The sequence below is a fragment of the Alnus glutinosa genome, chromosome 6, assembly GCF_958979055.1.
Source record: "Alnus glutinosa chromosome 6, dhAlnGlut1.1, whole genome shotgun sequence".
Lineage (NCBI taxonomy): Eukaryota > Viridiplantae > Streptophyta > Magnoliopsida > Fagales > Betulaceae > Alnus > Alnus glutinosa.
Genome location: NC_084891.1, coordinates 1,592,964 through 1,614,515, shown reverse-complemented (window position 1 = coordinate 1,614,515; position 21,552 = coordinate 1,592,964). Strand labels below are relative to the sequence as shown.

The following is a 21,552-nucleotide window of genomic DNA, read 5'->3' as shown; positions in this document are numbered from 1 at the left end:
ATTAACGTAATTATTTATGTCAATCATAAAATGTAAATTCCTGTTTACGTGACACTAGTTATTTGTTACGTGACATTACCGGACACAAATTTCTAAGGGAATTATTATACTCCTCCCATACGCTTTATATTAATATAATTGATTTTATCTTTGAAAATTTTTCTGGCGGATTAACCCAATCCGTCTACTTTTAAACAGAGAATTATTATTAATTTTATATCTCTCAGCAATCTTCTTTAAAATCGAGGGAACTTCCCTACGTAAACGCAGAAGACGACGACCTCGGAAACGCTAAAAACTCTGATCCTAGAAAAAGCTAAAAGAAAATAAGAGAGATCGGAGAATAAGAAATGATGAGCTGTATGTGTTGTAGCAGGTATGTGATTGTGCCGAAACCAATCCAAAATAAGACCTTCGAGTCGCCGAATGGTGTTCGGGTGATTGTACCTCGTGGTACAACGGCCACTACTGCGAGGTCCACGAATTCTAGGGTTTGTGCTGTTCGGGCTTCACTGGTGGACTCGTACGAAAGCTCCTTCAATTTCGCCAGCCGCATGGAGAAAGCCTGGTTAATCTCTCAGGTAAGGTCTTTTTTTTTTTTTTTTTTTTTTTTTTTTTTCCCCCGGTCTGTCTTGGTGATAAAATCAATTATTGAAAATGATTTTTTTAGCAATATCATCTGTTGTTTTATTTGTTAATTTTAATTTCTTGATTTGAGTTGTGTTTGGTTGCATGAAATTAGATTCAGTTGGTTTCGTGCGCGCGCTCACACATTTATATATACATATAAGCATATATGATTTAGTTTTGCAGAAATGGAATCCTCGAATTGGATGCAATTCTGCGCAACGAGAACGTAGCATTAGGAAAATTAAGATTTTGGAGTAGTTTTGGGTTTATTTCTATTGGTCCGCAGCTAATCTGAAATAAAACTGATCATCTATGGAGAGCCAGATTACTGAATCTACATAACTATTTAACGGCTTAGGCGAAATCCACATTTGGAGTTGGAGCTTAATTTGTAGCAGGAGCACAATAATATTTTCTTAATTCTTTCAACTCTTTGTTAGTTGTGTTAATAATATAGGGTCAACCATTACCCTAATTGTTTACTGATTATTACAATGATAGTCTCTTTGGTAATGATTTGAGTGTCCATCTGTTAGTAGCGTCCAGTTTGGGAATCCACTGTTAGATGCAACAAAGCTTACACTTCAGAACAAAGTGTCTCCACGAAGTTACTGGAAAGGGGTACATATTAATATGACTAAGCATTTAGGAAAACGAGACCTGTTTACAGTGTCTTCTCCCCCTTCCCCTTCATTAGAATTCACTATTTCTGGTATATATTATAGTTCCAGTGAGCAGTGACTCCCATGGGTGACGGATTAAATGTCAGGTGCTCATACATGCCATTTACATCTTGATATGTGATGGAAAAGTAGAAATCTTCATACCTTTCGCCTATGTTTAGTGAGCTGAGCGGCAGAATTACACTGCTCTAGCCTTTGAGAGTATCTGCTTTTTAGGATTTTGCTTTAATGAGGTCTTTGACTCTTTGCTGATTAGTGATTACTTCATGGATCAGATGCTTAGCTCACTTGAGGAATCCATTTGGGCAACTCTAGTGCAATGCATGATGAAAAGAGCTTGTTGGTCATTCTTTATACTTCTGTGATTTTTTATTTTTTTATTAAGTAAAACAAACAATTCACTTCCATGATTAAATCGATATTTTGTAGCTGTTTGCTCATGTTTTGAAAAAACAATTTACTTTCTTTCCTCAAGCCTAGTTCGATATGGAAATTGAAGATGTTGGAAAATTGGGTGGAGAAAATGATTTCATTCATTAGGAGGTAGGAGTGTTCCACAACAATGAAATAGTAAGTGGACCGATGAGATAAAAGTAGAAACAGAACGTATAATACATTCTTCTCACTTGCATTTTTCTGATTGTTAGGCTGCTCATTGATGATGAAATCACTACAGTTATCACAATTATTAGGATAACTTATTTAATTTGGGTGTGGGGAGAGGGAAAAGAAGAGAACAGGGATGGGATGGGGGGGGGGGGGGGGGGGGCGGGGGGAGCTTGCACATTTTTTAACTGTGCATACAAGTCTTCTTAGATCATTGTTATTGGCCTTGTCATATCTCCTTCCTTATCGAGGGAAGTTGTTGTCAAACTAATTATGATCACTCCATTTATAATAGCCAGTTTTTCTCTCTTTTCTTTAAAGATCAGAAAGTTATTTTTTGAATTAATTTATTAAGATGATTTATATAAGCTTGTGTTTCAAAAGATGAAAGGACCTCTATGCAACCCTCTATTCCGTGAGTATTTTTTCTTGTGTTGGTGTATAATATGCTTACATTATGGGGTTGTTTGTTTCCATTGGGAGCAGAAGTAAACAGGTCAAGATAGCAGTCATATCCTCATAATTCTAAGCTACAAATGTGTTCTATGCATGCTTCAATGAGTATTTGTTACAGCTTTTGCCACTTCAAGTGTGATAAATGGCTTTTTTGGTGTTCTAGTTTGGTGTCCATTTTAAACTTGAGATCTTTTTAATCCTTTTGTTGGGAATATAGATTTTGCATTCTGCCCTTAGTTTTATAGTATATGAGTTTTTATGTGATTGGTCTATTTATTACTCCCTCCATATCAAAATAGATGGAAGTTTGAAAATGGCATGCATAACGAAACAAAATAAACATAAGAATTCTCCTAAAATGCTCTTAGGTGAACCAACAAAGCTGGTTTCAAAATTTAAAAAAATGCAGGTTTAAATTTAAGGGTAATGCAGGAAGTTAAATGGATAAATGCTTTTGTTTTTAAAACTTTCATACATTTTAGGACAGTCTAAAAAGGAAAATACCTCATCTTTTTTGTGTGGAGGGAGTAGCTGAGTTGCTATTTTTAAGTTTCCAATGTAATATAATTGGTCCGAGGTTTACTTAATAGTGGTGGGTACACGAAGTGACGCTGCCTTGGAAGGGTTCCTCGTCATAATATATATATATATATATATATATACACACACACACACACACAATTGGTCTTGTGGGTGATTGCTACGAGAATTTATGCTTGTGGTTTGGGTGACCATGGCTTTGTTTACATATTTAGTTCTGCCATAGTCACTTAAAAGGACAGTAATTTGTTTGTTCTTTTCGAAACAACTCCTGTTCTTATGTGGTTCTTCACCACACGTGCTATTGGGTATTCTTTGATGAGTTTGGTATTTCAAAGAGTATCTAGGAAATGGTTCCAGAAATTCCTTCTTTGATTTATAAGTATCAAGCTAATTCTTGCAGAAGAAGAATTATAAAGAAATAATAACAAAAGAGAAACCATTTTGTTTCATCCTTGAATATTGAGCCATGTTCATTGATGTAGAAAAGTAAACATGGTGTAGGTTTTGGGATAAATTTGGCGCTATAGAAATACAATCTTGGATAAGGTTTGAATTACTTCCCTGTATGGTATTGGAAACAGCAGAAAGATAGCTATTTTCTCGATTAGATACTTCATGTTACATATACAAGATTGCGGTTTATTTATCATGGGTTGCTACTTCTGTGGAACTGGCTTGATGTTGAGGCTCATGCTTTCTTCCTGAAGACATTTTAATAATCTATATTTTGTTTGTTTCCTTGTTTCTCCAATGTTCATGCCACGTTCAGCAACCAAGGCCAGTTGTTTGTTCTTCTTGCAACTCAAATGGGCATGTTGAATGCAAATGGTGTCGGGGTACAGGCTTCTTTATTCTTGGTGATAACATGCTCTGCCAAGTCCCCTCAAGAAACACCAGTTGTGTTATTTGTGGTGGAGTGGTAAGTTAAATCTACACGGTCTTTAATCTACGGCTAATATAAATCCTTAGTGTTCGTTTGATCTGCCGTATCTATAATAGCAGCATGGATGACCCTTTTATATGTTGTCATGATACTTCCAGGGATCAATGTGTTGCTCTGATTGTAAGGGAACAGGCTTTCGTGCCAAGTGGTTAGGAGAGCCTCCTATTTCCAAGTAGCAGTATTGCTTCTCAGTGGGTGAAAAGCTCCATCAAGGCTCCATTCATTTTCTGGTATCTTCTCTAGTTCATTTCAGTATTTTGTTGTCCAATTATTGATATTTGTAGCTTCTTTTACTCCATACTACAAATTACACCCTTGTTGTTACTTTGTCTATTTATCAACCCACTTAGCGTTATCACAAAAAAATTAGCCTGTATCATATTCATATCAATTCTTAAAATATTAAAGTGCATTCTTTTTATGAAAAAATTATGAATATTACCTTTCTCATTTCATTTTTGATTACTCTTCACATTGCTATCGTTGTAGTTTCGATTGTTGTTGTTACCACCATTATATGTGTGATCTCCAACAATTTGGGTAGGTGAGGCCCATATGAGGTCTCTCAAAATTGCTGTCCTAATAGCAAATTGTTGAGGATCTTTGTGCTAGACTGCTATCGTCAATAGCAATATATATATATATATATATATATATATATTGCCATTGACGATAGCAGTCTAGCACAACGGTCAAAACGCTTTCATTACCCATAATGGGCTACTATCATCATCACCACCATCAACGCTCTCTATCAATGTTGATGTTGCTATCACCATGGCTATCGACATCAATTACCATCCCTGATTACGATCTCCAACAATTTGTGTAGGTGAGGCCCATACGAGGTTCCTCACAATTGCTGTCGTAATTGCTGTCCTAATAGAAGATTGTTGAGGATCTCAATCCATTAGAGCACTAGTAGTAGATGCCCTATAAGTAGTTCTATTCCTTAAAATAGGAAAAATTTGAAAAAAATGTGCAAAATAGGAGTCACAGCAGCTTTCTTATTTTAGATGAGGTTCTTTGGGAAGTTACAATGCTTCCCAATGTATTGGGAAACACTGTAGCTTCCTAATCCAATATTTTATTGGCACAAAAGGTTTTATCTCTCTTCCCACACGCCTTCTCTCTTTGTCTCCTTCAGAAAAATGCTTCACCTTCCTTCAACCTTTTGAGAAGGTGTTCCAGTAGCAGTGAACGTTAGAGTTTGGGAGGACGAGGGGTCCCGCAGGAGGAGGTGCCGATGCCGCCGCAACACCACGATAATACATAGGATTAATTCTTCTCCGTGGACACCATGGCACATGACAACCTTGAGCAACGCGCCGCCGCCGTTGGAGGAGGTGGGCATGAGGAACGGGGAGACTAAGTGGATGGTGACCCAAACCAGCAACCGTAGCCCATCGCCACGACGAAACGAAATCTCCTAGGATTTTGACTCCCCCTGTATGTTGTTTCGGTCTCAACTCATAGGCCGTCCTCAGTTGGGAATTTTTCGAGAAAGTCACATTTCCCAGTCAAATCTTTCTCGAGAAAATCCTCTAGTCTTTGATTCTCTTTCCCGATTGTTTCTAGTAATTTTGAGGTTCTCTTTTTACGTTATTGTTTTGATTGCAATTGAAGGTCAATGAGCTCGAGAAATTCAGAAATGGCACCTTCCAGAATAAAATGTGAAAATAAAATAAAAAATGAGGTGGAGGTGTACTGGATTTCACCTAGATTGATGTTGGAGGTTTTTGGGGTGGTTTTGATTTGGGTGAACAAGGTTGGGGATGGAGCTGGTGAAGGGGATGGAATGGCGAAGTGGAACTGGTGGAGGGATGAGCGAATGCTTCTGGAATATGGAATGAAGTTATAAAGGAAAAAATAAAAAAGAAAAAAGAAAGGTAAAAAAATATTATTTTAATATATAAGGAAAAGTAAAGGGAAGCTGTTGTGGGGTGTTTTTGTATAGGAAAAAAAAAAGTGGTTTGATTTTCTAAATTTTTTCTAAAATAGAAAAAATGATTGGGAATTTGCTGCTAGTGCTCTTATATATTGCCATTGACGAGAGCAGCCTAGCACAAACTTCGAAACGTTTTCATCACCCATGATGGGGTATCATCATCACCACCAACGCTATCTATCAATGTTGATGTCGCTATCACTACCGCTATCGACATCAATTATCATTCTTGATTACAAGTTGTCGTCACTACCACAGTGCCATGCATCGTTGTAATTATTATAATATTTTAATTTCTCAAAATTTTAAATATATCACTTTACAATGATATAGTTTGAAATTTCCATAAATTTGAATTTCATCCCTTAAAAATTATTCAAGATTTTCATCCACAATGCAACCATAAGAAACATCTATGATGAAGAATTCTTCTTTAGAAAGATGTATGTTGGGAAAGAAATTGAAATTGAAAGAAAGAAAAAAGATCCTCTGCTATAATTGGCATATAATTTGTGATATTGTTAAAAAAAAAAAAAGAAAAAAAAGAAAAAGAAAAAAAAAGAAGAAGCAAGTATTTTGTTTGTTGGCCATTTACTCAAGCATCAATACATAGCAACATCAATCAGCTTATGAGCAGGGTTTTTGTCTTTTAAATCTACTGTGGTGTGGGTTAATAGCTCGCGTATTATGGGCTTAAAAATCACGGTTAATAAGCTTTATCAACTCTTTTTCGTTTTCTTAATTACTTGTTTCTCTATTCATTTTGTTCTTTTTCCTAGAAATTAAAACCCTTGTTTCTTTCGTTTGGAAACCCTCTTCAGCTCCCAAAAAAGGGTATTCGAATTTCCACGATCTCTATATTATGTTGCATGTACACCAAAGCAAGGGACGGGGTTGAATATCCTCCACGTTATTTTTTGATAAGTAAATATATCTTCCAAGTTTATTGTTATTTTATTGAGTAATGCTAAAAATCACATTTTTTATATTGTAACTATCTCACAAATTATGTTGACATGGTAGTTTAAATCAATCAATGTTAAAAAAATAAAATAAAAAAATAAGGATTGGTTGAAATTTTCTACCAATGAGTTTGTAGGAAATTTTCTACAATCCACATAGAAAAGTGACACGTGTCCTTTAAGCAGGTGAGAATCATATTTTTTTTTTTTTATTAATGCTATTAACAAAGCATGTGAGAAGCATATGCTATTCAAACAATATGTGCTTCTTACATGTCAATCTTAAATATGGTTTGTATGAAATTTCTTACAAATCGGTTTATTAGAAATTTCTGTCCGGTTTGAATTGTCACATCAGCCTTATGAGATGATTGCGAGATAAAAATGTAAACTACTCTATTCTCTCTCTCTCTCTCTCTCTCTCATTAAATTGTCTATTATGGATGAAACTTTAATGGGATATAATCGCATTTATTTCAAGTGAAATTGAAAGAATCAATTATATTATCACGATTTTATTTTATTACATCTATCAGTGTACATGATGACACATTATTTAAAATTTTAAATGACGTTGCAACATATATACTATTATATTTGTGAAATCTAAGTAGACCATAAAATAGACCATCTCAATTTGATTTGATCCAACTTTGTAGTATCTGTATCATTAGATCATGCAGTGATGACGGTAGAAGAAGGAATAAAAATAAGGGAACAAGTAAATTTAATCATTAGGTTTTCAAGTGATTTTAATTTAGTCATTAGGTTTTTGAATTTCAACAATTAGGTCTTCAAATTTTTCTTTGATTTTAAATAGGTTCCTCCATCAATCTCATGTCCAATTAATTAATATCATATGGTTCATGTTTGACAAGTCATGCACCTATTATATGTGTTATGTCACACGTGACATCTATAATTTATAATAATTACATGACGTATCGAATGAGAGTTACATGATATTAATTGTTTGGGCTGACATGACATTCTATTAATTAATTGAAGGGGTATGCTAGACATCTCAATTTTTTTTTTTTCAAAAATTGGTTTTCAAATAATGTGTCACAATTTCATGTAATTTTTTTTTTTTTTTTTTTTTTTTTTTTTTTTTTTTTTTTTTATAATGATTTCATGTAATCTAAGGACCAAGTTAGAGATGATGTATTTGAAAGAACTAAGGACTAAATTTGATTTTTTCTTTTTCTTTTTCTTAAAAGCAATGTTAGCATTGAGTTTTGTGCCGGGCCTTCTCATTGGTTCCATTGATGGGTCGTTGTTGGAACAATTTTTTAGCCCAAAAGAAATCATGTTTAGGAGGGAGTTACAACAGGGTTATAGGAGTGTCGGGCAGGGTGTGAGATGAGGCGACAAGAGAAGAACATATATGTATCGGAGAAATGCTAGGGTACTTAAAAACCTTTACAAACAAAAGTTTACAAATTGACATGGCATCTGGGTGGCATATTATTAATTAAAAAATTCAGACACAGATTTCACGTAAGATTGGTTTTTGATCAAATTAAAAAAACTTTTATAAAATTAATCCCAGCAATCCCGACCAGACCCCGACCACCGTCGACGTCTGGGTCGGGAAACCGTCGGGGTCTGGGTTCCAGCAATCTCGAACTGCCGGCGACGACGCTTGCTTCAGTCAATTTGCCCTCGCCTCTCTCAATCAGCTTGGGCTGGAATGGGTCGATTTGCTTCAACCAGTGAATATGCCTCTCTCAAGCTCCAGTCACGTCCTCGCCTTGGATCCAAAGCCACGTACACCGGAGAAAGAGAGACCTGGCCAGATTTTTACAGGTGAGTGAGATCGTAGCTATCCAACTTTCGAAAATCCTCCCTTTTTGGCTTCACTTGAGCGATTGACGCAATCCACGAGGAAGAGGAAGTCAAACCGTGATCGGGCTTGCCTTGAAGGCTCTTGTAAATCTCCATCTGTACAAGATGTCCCCACATCTGAGATAAAATCAAGTAGAAGAAGTAGAAGAGACTTTTTCTTTTTGGATTTGATTCTTGTACAACACTAATATAACAACTGCATAATAACCCTTCACAAGAGGGTGGATCCCAGTATGTAAGACCCGCCCTCATGAGAAGAATTGTTATACAGTTATATTGGTGTTGTAAATCTAACATTTTCTTTTTCCTTCCGTCGAAGTGTAGATTCTCAGCTACAGTAGTGTACCACTTCAATTATTGAAGCCGGAGCTTACATGTGGTATTGGGAAAAAGGGGTTAGGGATTTGATTCATACACAACACCATCACAACAACCACATAACAACCCCTCACATGAGGATGGGCTCCAGTGTGTAGGGTCCATTCTCATATGAGGGGTTGTTGTGTGGTTGTTGTGTTGGTATTGTAAATTTAACATTTTCCTGTTTGTAATTACCTCCAGCAACTTTTAGCATTTGTCATATGTATCATTTGTCTAACTGTCATCAATGAGGAGACATAATGATGAGTAGAGTGGCCCCATATTAGGACCATCACAAATGTTTAGGTATGAATGCTTACCACGTGGAGAAAATGTCCTAGAAGGGAAAAGATCCTCTTCATTTCAAATGAGATAGGAAAGAACCGATTTTTTTATTTAAAATAAGCAAAATTGTTCAAAAATAAAATAACAATTTTATCCTTCTTAAAATGAGAAACTAGCTCTTCTCTATTCTCCTGTAGGTAGTCCAAGACGCCATGTAGTTTCATGTCCATTTCACCCTTAATTTTCACGGTCACACGGTTTTCTAGACATCCAACTACCTCTGAAAAAAAAAAAAAAAAAGTAAGTTCAAATAGATCATACAAAAAAAAAAAAAAAAAATTTAACGTAAAATGTTTTATAAAAAATATTTCCTTTATTTTTCACTATTTTATACAAAAAATTGTGGTCAAACCGAAAATATTTTCGATTGACTATGAAAACACATTTTTTTAAAAAAAAATTTTGTCATGATTTTTCTTTTTTAAAATCATAAACCATTTTTTGAGTTTGAACTTTTTCTTTTTGCACGTACACTCTCTTATAATTTATTCTATGCCGCTACCAACAACCATCGGAGGTCGTCAGAATCCGCCGCCAAAGTTCGTCGATAGCTACCTAATGTCGCCGGCCACAACTAATTTTCCATACAAACTAAACACCGATAAATATTTTAGAGACCGAGTCTAAATGTAAGCCAACTCCAGCACTAATGATGCGTTTGGTAACGGAATTCTAAAAAATGAATATGATTCTGATTTTATTTTTTAAAAAAATAAATCATATTTACTAAATAAAAGTTAAATTTTAATTTTAAAAATTCAACATCAAATCGCATCATAAAGGCTAGGTTTAGTAAATGAATAGGTTTGTACTTTTAACTTTGCTTTTATGGCCTTTCCTACAGAAAAAAGCGCAGAATTATTTTTGTCTAAAAAATTGATGGTGATTGAGGGCAAAGCGAAAGGTCACCCCTCACCAGTCAAACCAGCAGAATAGTAAGAAGTGAGGAATATTCCATTTAGTTCACACCAAATAGTGATCCCACTCTTCCTTATCGCCACCATCTTTGGGCGGTCCGATCCCCGGCTCCGCTATGGTATGATTTCAATTATAATAAATACATAACAAAAATTATCAGATTTTTTTTTCAATTTTTTGTGATACTATATCATACAGTTTTCGCAAATTTCAAATATTTTTGTGATATTATTTAATAATTGTCAAAAAAAAAAAAAAAAAAACATATTCAATGACTATTGTTTTAGTATTTATGATATTGTACTATATTTTAAGATTTTTCTGAGAGTCTTGCTGCCTTGGCTGCTTAATTTCTACATTTCGGGATAGGACCTTCCCGAAAGTTTTGCTGTCAGTTTTCTTAGGCCGGTATTGACCCGAAGTCCGGTCTTACTGGAATTATTTCCAACAATAATCCTAAAGTAAAGGAGCAAGAGATGAGAAGGAAGAGTTCCACATAAAGTTATCTTTGTTATCTATTTATTAGAGTTTAACAACTAAAAAAGATAGTAAGGAATAAAGGATTGTGTGTATCTTTAGTGTTGGTATGTTAGTACAAGTTTGTAAGGGATGCCTCATAAGTATCTCTGTAGTTATCTCTAATGACGTTTATCTTTTGGATTGTAAGGCTTGTTGAATAAAGAATCGAATAAGTCAATTATCAATTCTAGTAATTGTTTTTGGAGGTTTAGGGTACTTAAACAAACCTTAAAATCATTTTTTATGTGCTTGAAAAATTAGTCACGAAACATTTTGATATCAGAGCTATATTGCTTCCGCCGTAGCAAATCATTAATGAGAACGTTTAGAAAAGCAATTGAGATCTGTGAGTTTCATTCAACAAGTAATGATCAAGAAATTTCGTGGAGGTCAAGGGAGGATGGACAAGATATTTGATGCCGTGAACACACGTTTAGAGCACGTGCTCTCAGGCAATGAAGATTGTTGGTATAATTTATGGTATGGCCGTGACAGCTCATTCTTTTTCGGTGACTTTGCCTTCCAATCGCTCCTAAAACAAACAAGGTGAAGAGAATATGTTGGGGTTGGCCGGCATTTCTCCCTCCAATACCTAAGTCAGTCTCTTTGTGTATAATATGCGCAAGTATAATAATAGCAGTCTTGTTTTCTTACCTGATGTTTTGGCTTATTTATAGGTTGAGTGATCAGTACTTTCGCCGCCTTAGAGTTTTGTCTCTTTCTTCTCCCTAGACCTAGGAGTGCCGCCAGAATCAGACTCTAGTTCGGAATTGCCCCTCTTCCGAACCGAGACTCTTCCCTTAATAATCTTAAGGTGAGATTCACGGAGACAAATTCGAGATTGATATTAATCCCGAATTTTTAGGAACGGGGCACGAGAATATAGGGGACCACGTATAACAGATTCCTAATCCATTGTGTTAGCTCAGGAATAAAACCATGTCGGGACTCCTGAATACCCATCCTTGTTGACTCATATCAGGTGGGCCTTGGCCCCATACCTCTACATGAGTTAAGGTGGGCTGAAAGGCTTGTAGCTCTCAACATGGGCTAGGCAAAATATGATTATTCCCAACAAAGATCATGGTTGTCCTTACCCGGTTAAACCACATACCATGACACCCACTCCAAACCACATGATCCAAACCCTTCATGTTGAAGCCCCACCATTAATCGCACGCTAAAGCCCCACAGCGGCATCACCGCCATGGCGGTCCAACCACCATGTTTGCCCAAGTCTACACGTGATGCCACACCGATGGAGAAGCACAGTGAATGCAGGCCACGATCGTTGCACGTGTTGAAGATTTACCGGACCTGGGAACAACCCATGCAAAGTGTTTGACACGAAGATTAATTGGTTGAGAAAGAACGAAAATCATCCCTTGAGTTGCAAAGAATAAAAAGCACGAAAAAGTGAAAAAAAAAAAAAACTACCTTAAAATTATCATAAATATATTCCTTTTAATCTCTTCAAGAAGATAAATATCACTGAAAAAGAAATCCATGCCAACTCATCCCATCATTATTCCATGAATAGAGGCAAAAGACTTATTGGGTCATTCCTTCCACGACATCTTTGACTTCGACATTGTATTGCCCGAAAAACACGTGTGAAAAGAGACAGCCATAGACACCAGCGTTAGGATGAGGGCATGACGTGTATTGTTAAAAGACTTTTGACACGAAGTGAATTAATACCAACTACTTGTCAAAAAAAAAAAAAACCAACTGAACCACAAAATTAATAAACTAAAGGTTAAGCCAGATTAACCTGATTAATAAATGTCTCAATTTTGAGTCAACTTAGTTAATTTACGGATGACTCGTATAATTTATATAAATTAATTTTTTTTTTTATTATTAAAAATCAAATCCGTAAAGTCTAAGACTAAAAATTACCTTCATCTCATTTATAGTTGTAAGGATATAGCTTAAGTAATAAGCAGTGTATTTTCATTTTCTTGTTCAATAATTAAAAAACTGTTAATTAAATAGGTTATGTGGGGTCGCACTAAGTCAACCCAATACGACTTGTTGGGTTAGGTCAAGTTACCCACTTATTTAAAGATTAATGTTAGGAAACATCTATTTATTATTTTAAAATTGATGTGATTTTTAAAATTACAATTAGATTTGAGATAGATCAATATTAAATTTTGATCTAATGATAATTTTAAAAACTACATCAACAATAAAAAAATAAAAAGATAATCTTCAACATTACTTTTATTTAAACGGATAAAATTTTAATTGATACATATAATTTTATATTGAGAAGTGCTAAACTTATCAAATTTTTTTTCTATAAAAGTTCATTTTCAAATAATACATCAATCATAAATGAAATTTACTATTTTAAAAAATGTGTCACCATCCTACCATCTTATAGGATGGTGACAACATTTGAGACCCTCTTTTGAAAAAAAAAAAAAATGAAAATAAAGCATTTTCCTTTTATATTTATGCATCAGAACAATTCAAACCTAGCAAGTAGCACCCCATGACGAATAGTCACCTTTAACGTACTTATCGAGTATCAAACAGTATCGAAGAGGGCCAGCATTACCTTGCAGGCTACCGCGGCGCACACGAGCATTTCCTTTGCGCTTTTACCTTTTGCCAGCGAAGGTCACGGCACAGTACAGATCCCGCTGGAACGGACATCGACCTGGCAACTTCGTGGGACCCACCCGCCATTACTCCTTTTTACGCAAAGCGTAGCGAAAAGGCAAAAGTCCAAACCAGACTGGACCCCAAACTCCCCCAATGTCAATTTATTTGGCTAAGCCTCATTCACGTGTCGTTTCTCTATTGGCTGCACCCCGGATCTCCCTAGCCCCACAAGATAGACCCGATTACTTTTACACACAATCAACTGCCACCACACAGAAGAGAGAAAGACCGTGTTTATCGAAAGATCAGCAAAGTGAAATATGGCATCGAAGCTCTGCGACTCGTGCAAATCGGCGACGGCAAAGCTGTTCTGCCGAGCCGACTCGGCGTTCCTCTGCGTAGGCTGCGACTGCAAGGTCCACGCGGCCAATAAGCTCGCGTCCCGCCACGCGCGCGTCTGGGTCTGCGAGGTCTGCGAGCAGGCTCCCGCCCACGTCACGTGCAAGGCCGACGCCGCCGCCCTCTGCGTAACGTGCGACCGCGACATCCACTCAGCCAATCCCCTCTCCCGCCGCCACGAGCGCATCCGCGTCACGCCCTTCTATGACACCGTCGCCGTCAATTCCGGGGCCACCGCCAACTTTCTCGACGACCGTTATTTGTCCGACGGTGACGTCGGCAGAGAAGAGGCCGAGGCCGCCTCTTGGTTGCTCCCAAACCCTCCCAATCCTGCCAACAACAAGGTGACAGAGACTCCGGATCTGAATACGGGTCAGTTCGTGTTCCCGGCCATGGATCCCTATCTGGATCTGGATTATGGACCCGTGGATCCAAAATTGGAAGCGCAGGAGCAGAACAGTTCGGGTACTGACGGAGTCGTACCCGTGCAGAGCAAGAGTGTGCATCAGCTCAGTGACCACTGCTTCGATCTCGATTTCTCCACTTCCAAGCCCTACGTGTATGGCTACAACAGTCACTGTCTCAGTCAGAGTGTAAGTTTCTTGCTCAGAAGAAATATCTGTTTGGTTAATGAGAAAATGGTAGAATTATGTTAGGTCTGATCTTGTAGTTCGCTGCACAGGTGTCGTCCTCCTCGCACGACGTTGGCGTAGTGCCAGATGGCGGCGCGGTGACCGATGTATCCGATTCTTACGCTAAGCCCGTGATGGAGTCTGCGAATCGGACGGTTCCGATTTCGGCGGCCGATCGTGAAGCGAGGGTGCTGAGGTACCGAGAGAAGAGGAAGAACCGAAAGTTCGAGAAAACGATCCGGTACGCCTCGCGAAAAGCCTACGCAGAGACGAGGCCGCGAATCAAAGGGAGGTTCGCCAAGCGGGGCGGACATGGTGGGGGTTGAACCGTTGAAGTTGATCGTGTATGTTGGTGGGTACGGCGTCGTTCCGTCGTATTTAAGGTTAAATTTGCCGTCGTAATAAATTGACGTTTTGTGTATATACTTTTGGGATGGTGTTTGATCGACCGTTGATTTTGTAAAAAAAGTTGATGGTATGTAGTAATGGAATTTTGCTTTTTCTCCTGCTTTTTGAGGTGGCGCACTTTCTCAGCAGTGAATCAAAATCTGAGTTGCTATTAGTTCATGTGGGGGGATTAGATTAATTTAATAATTAGTTTATGATTGGTAGGATGTTGGATTAGCCAAAATAATCTTTTGAGATTTGTTTGTGGACGTATGCTCCATTTGTTTCGGCGTAAAATGATTTCTAGAAAATGATTTTGGTATTTTACGGTGTTTGGTATGGGCGAAAATAACGGTCAACGTAAATCATTTTCGGTTTGACCGTAAAACCTTCTTTAATTTTTGAAAAACGATTTACGGTTTTAAAAATCGTAAATCGTTTTTCAAAATTATATTTTTCGTCTTTACACGCTCGTATGATATTTGACTGGTCGAATCCGACAATAGTCGATCGTTCGAAAATAGGCAGCATCGGAATCCGGCATCATAAAGTCACTGGAATAATGCCGGCGTCGGAATCCGACCACCGGAATACTGCCGGAATTCGATGCAGGGAAATATGTTAAAAAAAATATTCCCTCCACATTGTCTACACACCCACCCACCCCCCACATGGCTTGTAACCCACTACACATGGCCCCATCCCATATGCAAGAGAGAGTGTGTAGTGAGTGAATATGTAGGGAGTGTTTTTGTAACACTATCCTTTGATGTAACAGATCGGAATTTTGAGCAGCCTTAATTAGATGGTAAACTGATTACCGATAGGCCAATCGACCCTTGGTCCAAGCCCAACCAACCCGAAGGCTTGCCGTTGGTCATTAAGTTGTTGTTGGCCGGTTGGCCTTCAGGTCAAACCCGCTCAAAGGAAGAGTTCCACACGGATCAGTAGAATCTTTTTCTCTTTGGGTCCAACCCATACCTTGAGGGCGTTCAAACCTTGGCTTGAAGCCCAGTAACCCCTCGAATGCTCTTAATTAACAGGTATACTGCCCTCTACCATTTCCACGCAGGGGACTCCACATGGCCAAGAAGGTAAGCAATCGATTGATGCCATGTGTACCGAGATAGGATTTGATTAAGCGTTGTTTCACGTGCCTTATCTCCAGAGTCTCTATCATTTTCTTCCCTAAAAAATGGAGTACGCTATTATGGTGATAGTCACAAAATTGACAATCCAACTGCACTAGAAATAATACACTCTTTGAGAGGTTACCACTACTTGACACACAATCACTCAAATTGTTTTGTAATTTTCTGATACCTCACCCTATCCAATAGAAGAGGTTATATTTAGTAGGCCTATACAAACGGGGCGGTAATAATCGCTCCGCAACCGCTTGTAACCGTTAACTGCTAATCGCATAATCGCAATTATTATTTATTTTTTTTGAAAAAATCAAAACCTGTTCAAAAACCGGCCCAAAGCCCAAATTAAAAAATAGTTTTCAAACCGTCAGTTATAAATATAATAACCGTTAAGCGTAACTGCTTGTACACTCTTGATATTTAGTCTCACCCACGTTGATTGAGAGTCTAAAAAAAACCATGGAGTAACGCCTTGCCATTCAATGGCCATTACAGGCCAACTAATGACCAGGAATTATGCAACTATCATGGGTCTTCAGTGATCTATTAGGTCAGCTACAACTTGAATCAATTGTTTGCATAAAGATAAAGCATTATTCTTGATTCTGAGCCAAGCTACATGGTTAAATTGAGGCACCTTTGTTTGTTACTGTGTTTGTGCTTTTGGGAGTGTTTGTTCATTATTTCAAGTTTAAAAAAGTGTCATAATGTGACATAAAAATAAAAATTATTTTTGTGTTTGTAAGAGCGTCTTGTGTTTGTTAATGTTTTTGTTTTCAGAAAGAAAACATAAATTTTAACAAATAGATCCATAGTGTTTCTACAAGTTAAAACACTTTTCCAATAGCAAGATGCCACGTTGTTAACTTTATAATTGAAAGGATAAAGAATTTTTAAAACATTTTGTTAGGTACCTAACAAATACGCTAAAAGCCCAAGCGCTGATGCAATGCGAAAAGTTGGGTTGTTAAACTTATCCGATATTAGGATAGCCCAATCTAGCCCCAAATTGGGCCACTTCAAAATCATACAATTGGAGGTATGGGCGCTAGATTGGGCCAACTTAGTATATGATAAGTTTAAAGACTTAACTTTTCCCATTCTTTCAGTTCTAGAGTTTTTGGCGTGTTGGTTAGTTACTTAACACATTATGGATTTGGTGATGCGTAATTTTGGGGAACGAGCGATAAATTGGGTCAACCTAACTTGAAATAAGTTTTAAGGGCCAAACTTTTTGCATTTTATCAATTTTCGAGCTTTTGGGGTATATATTAGGCCCTTAAACCTATTTCATATTAGGCTGACCTAATCTAAAGTCTAAACGTACCCCGAATTGAATCCCACCAGAATCATAACATATTTTGATCTAAAGAGTTATGGAAAAGAATAGTTTGAGGTTCTGACATTATCCTCCAAAACTGTTTGGCTCAAAGTAGTGCCTCTTTCATCAAAGCTGTTTGCCTGAAACCAACTCCACCCATCCTTTTCAGTTGATAGTAGACACAGCTTCTGCCAATTAAGTAAATGTATTTTCCTCGAGTTGACATCGTGCCCCCACCAAAAGTTACAAACGATACGAGCAACATGTTTAGTGAGTATAAACAGATCAAAGATGAGTGGAAAGAGTTGTGCATGCTTAACTTTGGAATGAATTTTAGTTTTGCTTAGACAAAATTTAGGAGGAAAAAGGGGCTGGCCTGCTGGGGAAGAGGTTTGGGAATTGGGGGTGACAATTAACCACGTGTGATTTTATTTTGTTTTTCTTAAACTGGGTTTATAACTTTGTATTAAGAAAAGTACTAGTTGTTTAACTACGTAAGACTAGCTTCCATGCTAACGTGATATTGTCATGTCAATTCAAAAATAATTTGTACAAATGAAATTCTCACTTTCATGGGTGGCCGACCACCCACTTGAGAGTAAAGGGGCCGTTGGTCACCCACATCAAATCTTCGGGAGGTGGTTGCGACAAACATATTTGATGGTCACATCACAACCAAGAAAGGCACTAGAATTTTAGTCTGGGGGTGCAAAACTAAAAACCAATAATTTTTGGGAGTAAAAGATTTATTTTAAAAGGTATATCTCATAAAAAAACAAATAATTAGATGGATATTTAAAATTTTGGGTGAGCAATAAACTCTAACTCGGTCTGCCTGGGTCACAACCATCCCTTTGTGTGGTGGTTGGAGATGGCGCGGGGTTTGTGCAAATTTGTTTGGCTCACTCAATGGTGCCATGTTACACTATCACATTAGTGCGTAAGGCCAATAAGTACGTGTAGCATCACCTTTATATTAATATTTAGTGTAGATAGTAAGTTTTATTGGGGGAGGTGACAAGAATGTTCTTTTTCCTTTTTTTTTTTAGAAAAAAAAAAAATTTACATCAAAGAAGAACTATGATCAAGAAGAATAAAGAAGGGTTGGCCGGATAACTTAATAATAGGTCAAAGTAAACATAAATTAAAAGAAAATGCATCAAATAAATGATGTGGCCTTATGAATTGTTGGCACAAATGAAAATCCAAAAAAAGTGGCCGCCAATTAAAGTGGTTAGACAAAGATATGACTGTCGCAAGACCTTCTAACCCTACATGAACCCCGAGTATAATGGACTTAGAAATAAGCACAATCCTCGAAATACCATTTTAACCCTACCTGAACACTAGTAGGGAACAACAAAAAACAGAAAAACACATAAATAAATCACCAAACCAGAGAAAAATGTGTGGTCTTGTGAAAAGCACGTACAGACACGTGAGGCAGCCACAGGAAGCGGAGAGGTCGATGAAGACGGTTGTGAGGCGCATTTGTGAGCAAAGAAGAGAGTTGCCCTCCTTCTCGAGCACAGCCGCCTTGCTTGGAGAGCAAGACGAGAGAAAATTTTGTTGTAGAGTAAGTCGGCTTTGAGGAGAGAGACTAACCCACGAGAACTTTGTCTACTGGTAGCTAGCTAGCTAGCTAGGCTCTTTTAATCTTTATTTATTTATTTATTATTTAAGTTATTCTTTCCGCTAAAAACTGTGTTCCTTTTTCTTTAATATATAAATTTTGTTTAAGAAAAGGACAAACAAACGGAGGACCAAAAAACATAGGGTAAACTTTTGTGATGAAATGCATGTGAAATGGGAGAAAATAAATAAGTGGATAGAATGCAAGAAAAAGTAATCAAAGATTTGATTAACGATACACAATTAGCATGGTAAATGGTTTAATTAGAAAAACAAATTAATCCTAATATAAAAAAGAGTAATGCTAAAAATTCATTTTTATCTCGAAAAGCTGATGTGTGAGTCTCAATCAGCCATTTAATTATGAAGTGAATAGAATGAAAAAAAAGTAATCAAAGATTTGATTATGATACACAACTATATATGGTAAATGGTTTAATTAGAAAAATAAATTAATCTTAGTGATGTGTTATTTCTACATCACATTACCTTACATCAACTCTACATCAAGACGTCCCCAAGGGGTAGCTCAATCGGTTGGGGACCACGCCTCATGAAGCGAAGGTCACTAGTTTAAATCCTTCCTTCCCCTCTTGTGTATTAGACATGTCAAAAAAAAAAAAAAAAAAAAACTCCATACCAAGACACATAGGATGTGGAACCCATGCATGTGAATCTCATATATGATGCAGAAAAATCATTTCCCTTAATTTTAATATAAAAAGAGTAATGTTAGAAACTCATTTTTATCTCACAAAGTTGATGTGGCAATCTCAATCAATCATTTAATAAATAATTGATAAAAGAAAAAAAATTATAAGTCGATCGAAACTGCAACATTAATATTATAAAATAAAAATGTAGTATAAAAGTATAGAAAACTCTCATATTCTAACACATAGAACTAAGAAAAGAATAAAATAAACCATTTGTTTTCATTGTTGTTGAATTTCTCATGGCTTGGTGGGCAAGGCAGACAAACAATATAATAACATTGGTCATTGTCTTTGAATATTCATGGCTTGGTCGGCAAGGCACACATGCATCCAGCTATATACAATCATAAACAGAGAAAAATAAGACACTTCCCTCCCTCTATTACTCTATATATATATATGAAGGCAAAGCTCAAGCATGTATGGAGACACAGACAGATCCTCCTGTCCATCAGAGGCCGCCATAGCTACTCTCTGTGTCTTTTAAGAAGGAGATGGCTGTTTTATATTTTTTCTTTCCTCGTATTTGTCGTTATTATTTTATGGTATATATATATATATATATATATATTATTTATGGAGGACGATGAAGATAAAAAACATATGGTTTGCTCGTCGTGCGTAATGGCAAATTGCATGCCTTGCCGAAAATGGCTTCATTGATCTGAGTCCTCTCTCAAAATGAATCTAGTTTCAATTAGAAAATTTTCTTTTTATAACAATTTTTTTTTTTTACAAGAACGTTCATAGCTGGGAATCATCTTCTGATACCTTCTTGCTCCGCCCTGTGATTGATCATGGCAACTTCCGTGCTCTTCTCCCTCCTCCCCGCTCTATCCGCCCTGCGTCTCTCTTACCTTCTCTCATTCTTTCCTCGAATGCTCTTAACAGGTATACTACAGGGGATCCACGCCCTCTACTTTTTCCACGTACGCAGGGGACTCCACATGGATAAGAAGGTAAGCAAATAAGCCATCGATTGATGCCATGTGTACCGAGATGGGATTTGATTAGCGTTGTTTCACGTGCCTTATCTCCAGAGTCTCTATCATTTTCTTCCCTAAAAAATGGAGTACGCTATTATGGTGATACTCACAAAATTGACAATCCAACTGCACTAGAAATAATACACACTTTGAGAGATTATCACGACCTGACACACAATCACTCAAATTGTTTTGTAATTTTCTGATACCTCACCCTATCCAATAGAGAAAGGTTATATTTTGTACGTAGGCCTATACAAACGGGGCGGCAATAATCGCTCCGCAACTACTTATAACGGTTAACCGCTAATTGCATAATCGCCAACCTTTATAATATACATATATATATACATTAAAAATTTGTTTGTATTTGGTTATTTGAATATGTAGTGTTTTTTATTTTAATAGATATTTTGTATTTGTATGTAGATTTGTTAATTTTGTACCAAAAGGTCTAAAAATTATTATTATTATTATTATTTTTAAAAAAATTAAAACCTGTTAAAAAACCGACCTAAAGCCCAAATTAAAAAACAGTTTTCAAACCGGCTATTATAAATATAATAACCGCTAACCATAATCGTTTATACATCCATGATATTTAGTCTCACCCTCGTTGATGGGGAGGCTGAAAAAAACCATGGAGTAATGCCCCAAGCATTACTACTTGGTTGTTACTAGCCGTTTGGAGTAACGCCTCTGGCATTCAATGGCCATTACATGCCAACTAATGACTAGGCATTATGCCACTATCGCGGGTCTTTAGTGACCTATTAGGTCAGCTACAACTTGAATCAATTGTTCGCATAAAAATAAAGCATTATTCCTGATTTTGGGCCAATCCACATGGTTAAATTGAGGCACCTTTGTTTGTTATTGTGTTTGTGTTTTTGAGAGTGTTTGTTTATTGTCTCAAGTTTAAAAAAGTGTTATAATGTGACATAAAAGTAAAAA

General features: G+C 36.9%; 2 protein-coding genes across 3 annotated transcripts; both read left to right on the top strand.

The window, feature by feature from the left end:
• The first annotated feature begins 220 nt into the window (after positions 1-220).
• On the top strand, positions 221-4,311 carry LOC133870993 (uncharacterized). The gene is made up of 3 exons (XM_062308315.1): positions 221-581; positions 3,688-3,837; positions 3,960-4,311. Exons 1-3 carry the CDS (start codon positions 351-353, stop codon positions 4,035-4,037), a joined length of 459 nt encoding a protein of 152 aa, XP_062164299.1. The 5' UTR covers positions 221-350; the 3' UTR covers positions 4,038-4,311.
• A 9,321-nt stretch (positions 4,312-13,632) lies between these two features.
• LOC133871083 (zinc finger protein CONSTANS-LIKE 4-like) lies at positions 13,633-14,914 on the top strand. Of its 2 annotated transcripts, none has more exons than XM_062308443.1 (2): positions 13,633-14,369; positions 14,459-14,914. In XM_062308443.1, exons 1-2 carry the CDS (start codon positions 13,698-13,700, stop codon positions 14,732-14,734), a joined length of 948 nt encoding a protein of 315 aa, XP_062164427.1. In that variant the 5' UTR covers positions 13,633-13,697; the 3' UTR covers positions 14,735-14,914. The 2 variants fall into 2 exon arrangements, with proteins under 2 accessions (XP_062164427.1, XP_062164424.1); XM_062308440.1 differs by having other exon boundaries at positions 14,447-14,914.
• Positions 14,915-21,552: the final 6,638 nt, after the last annotated feature.

Excerpts from the sequence above, each read along its gene's own strand:
- LOC133870993 (XM_062308315.1), top strand. The coding sequence starts at position 351 with ATGATGAGCTGTATGTGTTGTAGCAGGTATGTGATTGTGCCGAAACCA. Across the intron at positions 582-3,687 it reads AAGCCTGGTTAATCTCTCAG|CAACCAAGGCCAGTTGTTTG; the intron begins GTAAGGTCTTTT and ends TGCCACGTTCAG. Across the intron at positions 3,838-3,959 it reads GTGTTATTTGTGGTGGAGTG|GGATCAATGTGTTGCTCTGA; the intron begins GTAAGTTAAATC and ends TGATACTTCCAG.
- LOC133871083 (XM_062308440.1), top strand. The coding sequence starts at position 13,698 with ATGGCATCGAAGCTCTGCGACTCGTGCAAATCGGCGACGGCAAAGCTG. Across the intron at positions 14,370-14,446 it reads GTCACTGTCTCAGTCAGAGT|TTCGCTGCACAGGTGTCGTC; the intron begins GTAAGTTTCTTG and ends CTGATCTTGTAG.